This window comes from Portunus trituberculatus, chromosome 37, assembly GCF_017591435.1.
Source record: "Portunus trituberculatus isolate SZX2019 chromosome 37, ASM1759143v1, whole genome shotgun sequence".
Taxonomy (NCBI): domain Eukaryota; kingdom Metazoa; phylum Arthropoda; class Malacostraca; order Decapoda; family Portunidae; genus Portunus; species Portunus trituberculatus.
In genome coordinates this window covers 607,501-617,500 of record NC_059291.1, presented here as the reverse complement: position 1 = coordinate 617,500, position 10,000 = coordinate 607,501, and the positions used below count along the sequence as shown (strand labels likewise).

Below are 10,000 nucleotides of genomic sequence, written 5' to 3'. Positions count from 1 at the left end.
ATAAGTGAATGTATCTTTGTCTTTCTCCTTCATTCATATGTCCTCTACCTCCTCCTCCTCCTCCTCCTCCTCCTCCTCCTTCTCCTTCTTCTTCTCCTCCTCCTCCTCCTCCTCCTCCTCTTCCTTCTTCTCCTCCTCCTCCTCCAAACAAGCTCTTGTGGAAGTTTTTAAAGATTTTTAAGGGTGTTTTAATGATTTTAGTCGTAGCTTGTCAAGAATTCTGCATTATGTAAGGCTGAAAATATTATGAAAATCTTATATTAGTCAAAGTGAGGAGTTTTTACGATTTTTAATTCATTCAAAACTGGGACACATTTTCTATTTAGAGTTTTGGGGTATTATTAGACCATTTTATTGACAATAGTAAGGGTCTATGGAGGACAGAAGATTATTGGCCAGTCTTCAATATTTCAATACCCCCCACATGAGTTTCTGAAGCTGTGTAAAATCAACAAATAGTAAGCAGAGTGAATTTGAAAACACGTCATCGTATTGAAGGGGTTTAAGGTGTTTTGACTTATTCTGTTAGCATTTTGGCGAGGATGTGTAGGTAAGTTGTTGTTTTCTTAATGTCCTGGCCTATAGCGCCTGTAGGTAACTTGAAGAGTATTGGAAGCGTTGTTAAGCCTCCACCCATTAGTGGCGCAGGCAATTTTATTCATAGTGGTACCCATATTAGGGCCCATATCACCACCCAAGTGAATCGACCAGAGTCAAAACAGGTTCTAGTGAAGGCTATTAACGATTCTGAAGGATGTTTTTTTTTTTTTTTCATTATTAGTAAAAGGTTTGACAAGGCTTCTCCGGCACCATTTATAAGTGAAAATAGCATGCTCACCCTTGTGGATTTTATTTATTTATTTATTTTTTATTTCATTTATTTATCTATTTTCTTTTTTTCTACATTTTCAAGGGTGTATCTATAGTAGGCGTAGTTTGTCACATATCTGTCAGAGTCATCACACATATTAAGATGACATTGATTTAATGAAATGAAAACAAAGGAAAAATAGGAAAAAAAACATAATTAAAATGACATGTAAACCAACCATCCACACACACACACACACACACACAGCTCCCTAGGGATGCACAGGATTTTCTTTTCAGTGCCAGGAGGAGGGGAGATGTCAGGAAGGAAGGAAGGAAGGAAGGAAGGAAGGAAGGAAGGAAGGAAGGAAGGAAGGAGAAGGAGATGGAAAGAGGGAGGGAGGAAAGTGAAGAGGAGTGGAGGAGATGAAGGGATGGAGAGGGAGACGAGAGGAGGAGGAGGAGGAGGGGAGATGTCAGAATAAACTCCCTTGAGGCCACATGAAATTCAAGAGGTGGGTTGAGAAATGCAGTGGTTACGTAGCTCATCCGACACCTCGAGGCTCAGTAGCACCCGTCACCGTGCAGGGGGAAGACGTCACGTGTTCACCTCACCACTGACACTGAGCTACTGAGTGTTATGCCTTAAAAAAATGGACGGTAAGGGTTCACAAAATACACTTTAAATTTTCACCATTTAACCCTTCAGTACTGGAACGTATTTTATCATGAATTTTTGGTGTGATTAGACGGTTTTATTGACATTAAGAAAGGTCTATAGAGGTCAGAAGATTAATGGCACTGTTTTAATCCTCCACATAAGTTTCTGAAGCTGTATCAAATCACCAAATAGTAACCAGAATGAATATGGAAACGTGTCCTGGTACTGAAGGGGTTAAACTGTACAGCTTCACGATACGACCCATCAGTAAATACATCAATAAAATAGCAAACAAACTAATAAAGGCATACATAAACAGACGAAAAAATTAAAATAGCTAACGAATGAAGAGATAAATCAATAAATAAATATATAACCTGAAACTTTGACTATATAACTAACAGAGAATCTTCACAAAACCACCACTGAGCTTCACTAAACCAAATGGAACCACCCCCCCAAAAAAAAGAAGAAAAAGAAAAATAGCGAACCAAATGGAACCCCCAAAAAAAATAAATAAATAAAAATAGCGATTCCAAAACAAAATACAACGAAAGGATTAACCCACAAAATCAACTTAAATCACTAACAGTAAAAGCTTCAAGAGACAACGGGAGAGCTTCGCAATATAAACATAAGCTTACTCCCCTTGATAAAAATAGTAATACATGTACTAATAAAAATAAGCTGAGAAGAAAGCTTTGAATCACTAAATGTAAAGTTTTTTCTTTCTTTTTTTGCTATTATTGTCTTTTTTCTTTCTCTCTCTCTCTCTCTCTCTCTCTCTCTCTCTCTCTCTCTCTCTCTCTCTCTCTCCACGTTTTTTTTCTCTTTTGTTATTGTTCTTTTCCTTTCTCTCTCTCTCTCTCTCTCTCTCTCTCTCTCTCTCTCTCTCTCTCTCTCTCTCTTTTACATATGTACTCTTAACACGTTTTTTTTCTCTCTCTCTTTTGTTATTTTGCTGCTCTCTCTCTCTCTCTCTCTCTCTCTCTCTCTCTCTCTCTCTCTCTCTCTCTCTCTCTCTCTCTCTCTCTCTCTCTCTCTCTCTCATCTGTACTCGTAACACGTAAATAAAAAGTAAAAACCTGCAGGTGTCCCGCGGGTACATGAGGAAGGAAAAGTTGGTGGCGTGTGTTTACCGGACGGGGTCACTCGCCAACGCTGGGTGTGATAAACGCTATCATTTCACTTCCTGCCTGTTAAGATTAGACAGTACCATGACGCGTTTTCATATCCACTCTGCTCACTATCACACATTCTTATACAGAAACTTATGTGGGAGATTAAAATAGTAAAGACTCTGGCCATTAATCTTCTGCTGACCTTCATAGACCCTTCCTTATACGTATCGTTTAATCATAACCATAATTCAAGGTAAAAATGCGTCCCAGTACTGAAGGGTTTACATATAAGACAGTACAATTATGTCCTATTCATTGTAGTTGTGCTTTCCAAAACAAGGCATAGTAACTGAGATTGTTTTTTTCTGTTCTCTCTCTCTCTCTCTCTCTCTCTCTCTCTCTCTCTCTCTCTCTCTCTAGCCTTTTTCCAGCCTAAAGCTCCTAAAAATCATAAATAAAACTCGGCAATTTAGTTCCACGGTTATTTTGCTACTACGAAACAGTTCCAAGTCGCGAGATGGAACAAAGCCAGACAGAGGAGCGTTCCAGCAGAGTTTGCCAGTGGAGGTGGTGAGAGAACAGTTTTCCTTTTTTTTTTTTTTTCTTTTTTTACGTTAAGGCCTATAGCGCCTGTAGGCTCACTTGAAGAGTGTATGGGAAGCGCTGTTCAGCTTCCGCCCATTAGTGGCGCAGGCAATTTTATTTATTTTAGGGCCCATATCACCCCTGAAGCTCATCTTGGGTGTAACCACCTAGAACCTGGGTATCATGGTGACATGTAGGTAACTTTAAACCACTCGACAAACGGCAAAGTGTTTAAGGGTGTACGTGGTGTGATTCGAACCTACGCGTGGACGTCTGCCCGATCCCACGCTCACCACCTTATCCACTACCACCGCCCGGTGTACCCTATACTAACTTCACTCCGGGATCTCCCATTACAATACATCTGGTTTACGATATTCTTAACCCCTTTAATACTGGGACACATTTTTTACCTTGAAATTTGTGTACGATTAGATCACTCTATTTACAGTAGGAAGAATCTATGGAGGTCAGAAGATTACTGGCCAGAGTCTTCACTATTTTAATTCCTCCCTTGGGTTTCTGAAGCTGTATAAAATCACCAGATAGTAAGCAGAATGAATATGGAAACGCGTCATGGTGCTGAAGGGGTTTAAGCTTGACGAAACGTGAATTACAGTGCTAGAATGTGTCTCGCTATTCCAGACAGCAGCAAAGAATACATACAGCGGTACTCGATTCTAACTTGACAGACTCTTACTTGGATGTGTGATATTATAAAGAACTTGTCAGCGAGAAAGAGAGAGAGAGAGAGAGAGAGAGAGAGAGAGAGAGAGAGAGAGAGAGAGAGAGAGAGAGAGAGAGAGAGAGAGAGAGAGAGAGATTCCTTGCTTCCTCTTCATTTCTCCTTTTTTTTCTCTCCATTCTTCCTCCCTCATTTATTCCTTCTTGTTCATTACTTCCTCCTGCATTTCTCCTTTTTGAATTCTTCCTCTCTTATCTATTCCCTCTTACTTTTTTTTTCATTCTTCCTCCATCATTTGCTCCTTCTAAATCATTACATACTCACTAATATATCTTTCCTTCCATTCTTGCTGCCTTATACTCTTCCTTCTTCCTGTATATCCCATCTCCTCCTCATGTTTCTTGTGTCACACGTACGTTCACACACTAAGCAGCTCGCTATACAAAGGAAAGGAAAGGGAACAGATACACTGGATCCTCTATAGCAGCATACAAAGCTCTTTCTTTTATTTTTTCCCCTCCCAGTGAAGCCTTCGTGGTGATCAATACTGGTGGATGTGGCGGCACTTAAGCCATTAGGTGCACTCATCCCCTGCCATCACTAGCACCCGTCTAGGCCACTCACGACTCACGATTCACGACTCACGACTCACGATTCGCGCACTTTTCCGTTGTATTTCTCACAGTCTTAAATCTTCTACTCTCAAGATCGTATTTAGAAACGCTTCGCTCTCGGATCACCACGATTGCTTTCAAATGCCACAGAAATGATAAGCAAGGTTCACGAGACTGTTTCTCCTCTTGGTAATGTAGAAATCTTATCAATTTATCACACATAACCATCAAAACGTTCTTAAAAACTCTGCAGCTTCAAGTTGAATCTCTTGATTATAGCAGAGGTGCAGATTATGATTGTTATTTATGACTTGTTCTCAGCCTATTGTTACGGTCCATAATGCTGCACGGCGGTTCAATATATGTGTTCTAAGCTGTGGTTGGTATACAATTTCATCTTCGGCAAAACAACACACTTTTATTAATTTGTGTGTCCGCCCTCCCACCCACCTCCTCACCCTCCATGGCTAACATCGCACTCCTCACTCACTGAGGAGCGAGCGCTGCGTGTGACATCCCGACACTCAAGGCTCGGTTACGTCCTTATCAAAGTTACGTCATTGTCAGCGTTTAAGTGCCACCACCAGCCAGGTGTTGCAGCATCTTGAGTCAATTAATCCTTCCTGATAAAGAACGGTTACTGTTCTGCCCTGATCAAGCATTATTTTTTTCAGCACGGGAGAACACGTGGTGCCTCAAACAATGAAAATGCTTACTTCCAACACAAGCGTGCTTCACTTAAGCTGCGTCCATATGAGTGTATAAACACCTGTTGTTAACACTGTTTTCAGCACAATTAATGAAGTCTACAACAGTATCATGCACAAGAGACAACACGAGTGAAGATCTGTGTGTGAGATTACTCGTCCTCATCACACATGGAATACAAACATTAATAGTATAAAAAAAAAATGGTATCAATATAGTGAGTTAACACTACACCATGTTTCTGAATCATCTTATCATACTTAAATAACCTTCATACTTAAGAGCAGGGAAGAGCTCATAGTGGTCATCAACAACTTTTATCTTATCTCTCTTTCCAGTTATCAGTTCGCCCTGCCTTCCTTTACAGTCACTAGGTTGTCAGTGTCACTCTGTTACTGTAAGGATAGAAGTATTGTCTGTTTGGCTTACCATGCACTACACCCATACCCATGTCTACCTTTTCCCCAGTCTTTGGTCAAGATGTCTTGAACTTAAGTCTCTATCATAATCCATAATATTTTTTTTTTCTATTTCATCATATCCTTCAATACATTTTATCATACAGTTTGATGTCAAGTTGTTAGCATCCCAACCAAGTCACTTATATATTTCATAAGAACTTAGAAACACAACTCATTGTTAACCACAGATTTGTATCACCAATGAATATTTCACTTCACCCCTTACAATGCTTTGTTTAAGCAAGTTCAGAAAAGTAGTAATCATAGTAACACCAGCAGAAGACAGCAAGTAAAAAGAGCCTTTTTAATATATATATATATATATATATATATATATATATATATATATATATATATATATATATATATATATATATATATATATATATATATATATATATATATATATATATATATATATATATATATATATATATATATATATATATATATATATATATATATATATATATATATATATATATATATATATATATATATATATATATATATATATATATATATATATATATATATATATATATATATATATATATATATATATATATATATATATATATATATATATATATATATATATATATATATATATATATATATATATATATATATATATATATATATATATATATATATATATATATATATATATATTATTTAGTTGTCTGCATGAATTTCTTCCTTCCCTTACACACAAAATACAAAGATTTGTGTTTCATACAAATCTTTCTGCATAATTAATATAGATAAGAGAAAATTACTTGACTATATGTTCCATTGTTAGTTTTCCCTAACCATGCACTGCAGACAAGGTTGATTGGCTCTGTTACTTAATGGAATTACCAGCCACACCCATCCTGCACACACTACATGGTCAACCAACACTCAGTTCACTCAGCCACCACCCACTACTGCATCTTGGTTCATAAGCTGCCATACACTTTTCATTGGGGAGAGGTTGGGGGGCAGCAAGTGCAGGTTACTTTAGGGAAAAATTCTGATATGCCACAACTGATTTTGAATAAGCTGTGATTCATAATTTTAAAGTGAAATCCATCCAGAAAACCTTTAAAGTGAAAATCAATACAAAAAAATGTTTACACAAATACTTTTTTTTTTCTTTTTCATATTACCTTGCTAGTCTTTTTGGAAAGATTACACAAGAAATCAATGAAAACGTGTAGCATTCATGAACATATTGGTCAAAACCAACTGCAAGATATTATCATAAAATAAAAGGATACATCTGTATCAGTCTGTCAATGGAGAGGGTTTATCATGGGTGTACTCTGAGCCTTCAAAGTTTTTTGTTAGGATTAAAAGAGCTTAAGTTTTGTATTACATCAAAGTTCTTGAAATTTCACTATATCCCCAAGGCTGAAGCACAGCAAGCATTTCAACATATATGATCTACAGACTGATACTTTGCAGAAAGATAGGCATTGGGATTTTATCAAAGATTACATTCCACTAGTATATTATAATGTTTGATCATGATCAATTACGATTATCTTTCAATAGCCCAGACTTTCATGTGGCTGACAGACCAATGCTTTGTGGTTGACACTATTTTCAGTGTCTTGAGGGCACAAAACCTCTCATTTAGTGTTATGTATTATTTTCTCTTGTATCTTAAAATCCTGTTTTCTTTTTTTCATAAAGCTTTTATGTAACGATCCAAACAGTAGATAATGCTACATGAAGCGTTTTGAACCGTCTTAGATTCTTATACAAACCTGTAGTTTTGCCATCTATCCAAATTATTTGTCTTAACAGTGCAAATGGTGTTGTCTTTACTCTTCAAATTTTCAACAGTTTACTCATTTACCAGCCACGGCTTCCCCATAGCCTTACAGAGGTGTCACGGTGCAGGGACAAAGCATGATCTTTAGACACACCACTGTCAGCACAAGAGTGAAGGAGTACTCCCAACCCAGTCATGTCTGCTGTGGTGCTCTTCGCCTTATTTAGCACTTGCCCTAGTAATGTCTGCTGTCGCAATTTCTGATTGGTGCAATCATGCATTACTATTCACACTAGAGGCGTCGAATCGCCATTGACAATCAAAGAATAACAAATAACAAAACAAGTGGATCGAAGCTGAAAGGTAGGTCAGTACGCACCTGGCTGCCGTGTCTCAGCTCACTCAGCCTCTGCCACGCTTAGGTACCACAGGAAGCGAGCAGCAAACCTTCACTTGAATACTAAATCACTCTGTTTAGTCCTTGCTGCAACACACGGGACTTGCTACAATGTCAAAGCCGCAGCACAACAACACTCGCTCCCTGTCAACCACTACACGCGTCGTCTGCTGCTGTGTTTATCTCCGCACGTAAATATTTTTGTTGTTGTTTTTCATTATTTGTACTAAGTAGATCTCTTTTCTGTTTTGTGAGTTTAGTTTTTTATTGCAAATTTTTTAAGATTATATTTATCCCAACACTTTTTCCTACTGGAAGTGTGAATTCATATTTATCTCCTATTTTCATTGATACATTTTGACGTTGTTGAATCCCATGGGCTTTATAATTCCCCAATGGTAACACTGTTGTAAGTGTGACTGTGGAGAAACAAATGGAAGGATGAATAATCACTGATATGGTCAAAGACTTCTTGGAGAGAATGAGATTTGTATTCGTGTTACAAAGAATATCATGGCATTATGACACCTATTTTCTTGCTCTTGCCCTCCTTCTTCTCCTTCCCCTTATCCTCTACCTTCGTTGCAAATATATTCAACAATAAATTTTTCAAGCCCAATCTTATACCATAGCAGATGATTTAAAGACCACTTGTAAACGCAAAGATCAGGGACCCTTAAGGCTTGAGCAACAGCTGATGATGATGGTGGTGGTAGTTGACTGGTTGTGGTGTAGGTGAATCATAAGCGCCATAACCCCCAAGCCTCGTCTGCGAAGGTGGTGCAGGCGTCTATAGTGTTTTCCCTGCAAGCTGAGGTGGCTGAGGTGCAGAGCGACGCCCCTTGACAATGCCAGACAAGAAGCTTTGATACGAATATTGGGCTCAGACATGAAGAAATGGTCTTGAGAAGCATTTGTATTGGTCTTTGCTCTCTAATAGGTCAGTATACGGTGGAGGTGTTTTGTGAGGGGCAGGAGGGACCCGCCCCTATTGATGGGACCACCACAACAAGGGGCGCTTTTCACAGGCACTCCTCTCGTGACTCATGGGTTCATTTTCATGGTCTCTCGTGGAAGGGTTTAGCAAGGAGGATAAAATAAAGCCAGTAATTCGCCTCCAGTTCCAGTTCATGAGTGGTGTGTGAAGCAAGTGGATGTTGTAGTTTTACCGTTATTTGTTTACATATCTTGGTTCCTGGAAGTGCTAAAGCTAAGGAAGGCAACATTTCTCATATTTCTTGGTTCTGGAGGGTGTGGCTTCCTATAATTGTAGCTTGGTGTCCTTCGGTTATTGTTACTTGCGCTACGTAAATAGTTCATGGAAGATGTAGTTTTACCGTTTTTGGTTTTTTTTTACAGTTCTTGGTTTCTGGCCGTGCTAAAGCTTTGAAGGCAACATTTATCGTATATCTTGGTTCTGGAGGGTGTGGCTTCCTAAAATTGTAGCTTGGTGTCCTTCGGCAGTTGTTACTTGTGCTACGTAAATAGTTGATGCTTTTCATGTGTTACAATTCATTAGCCCACGAATAATACTTCATGGTAACTGAATGGGTTGTGGTCTGACTTTCCTGTAGCCACTCCCACTGATGCTGTTTTTTTTTTTTTTTTTTTTCCATTATTGTTATTACTTGTGCTACGTAAATAATTTATGCTTTTTCATGTGTTACAACTCATTAGCTCACGAATAATACTTAACGGTAACTGAATGGGCTGTGGTTTGACTTTCTTGTAGCCACTCCCACTGATGCCGTTTTTTTATTTCATTATTGCATATATTTATTTATTACTACTTATTCATTTTTATTTTCTGTCAAGTTTCAGTAGTGTATCCTTTGAACTAAGTAAAGTTTTGCAAACAATGCAGCAGGTGTAGTGATGAGTACCTATGCTGCTTACAAACTAATACATGCTGTTTTCATTTTATTACAGGTTTATATGGAGTTTTTGGTCAAGAGTTCGTGATAAAAGATGAAAAAACAGAATTTGTCAACATGTATGAAAATGTGACCCTACCTTGCCCCCACAGTCAGGTATATAAGCTTCTCATCCTGAAGTACTACTCTGTTGTCTTGTTAGAACACTAAAACTTTATTTTTCTTCTACATATGTATTGTTGTAGTATATATAGTCAAAACATTGAATTTTTGCCTCTTCCATGGTTCCAACTTTGGATATTCTTATTATGCTGTTGAG

General features: G+C 38.0%; 2 protein-coding genes across 12 annotated transcripts in view; one reads left to right on the top strand and one right to left on the bottom strand.

Annotated features, from left to right (window-relative positions):
* LOC123513812 (protein retinal degeneration B-like) overlaps positions 1–7,982 on the bottom strand; it is a 134,114-nt gene extending 126,132 nt beyond the window's left edge. For all 9 annotated transcript variants that reach the window (XM_045271173.1, XM_045271169.1, XM_045271176.1 and 6 more), the window contains exon 1: positions 7,790–7,982. The gene's annotated coding sequence lies outside the window, so the exon portion shown is untranslated. The remainder of the gene's footprint in view (positions 1–7,789) is intronic.
* A 539-nt stretch (positions 7,983–8,521) lies between these two features.
* Positions 8,522–10,000, top strand: part of LOC123513811 (Down syndrome cell adhesion molecule-like) — a 13,978-nt gene continuing 12,499 nt past the window's right edge. For all 3 annotated transcript variants that reach the window (XR_006677447.1, XM_045271168.1, XM_045271167.1), the window contains exons 1-2: positions 8,522–8,747; positions 9,737–9,837. Coding sequence is in view for 2 of the 3 variants with exons in the window: in XM_045271168.1 (XP_045127103.1) it covers positions 8,705–8,747; positions 9,737–9,837 (144 nt within the window). In the remaining variant the exon portion in view is untranslated. The remainder of the gene's footprint in view (positions 8,748–9,736; positions 9,838–10,000) is intronic.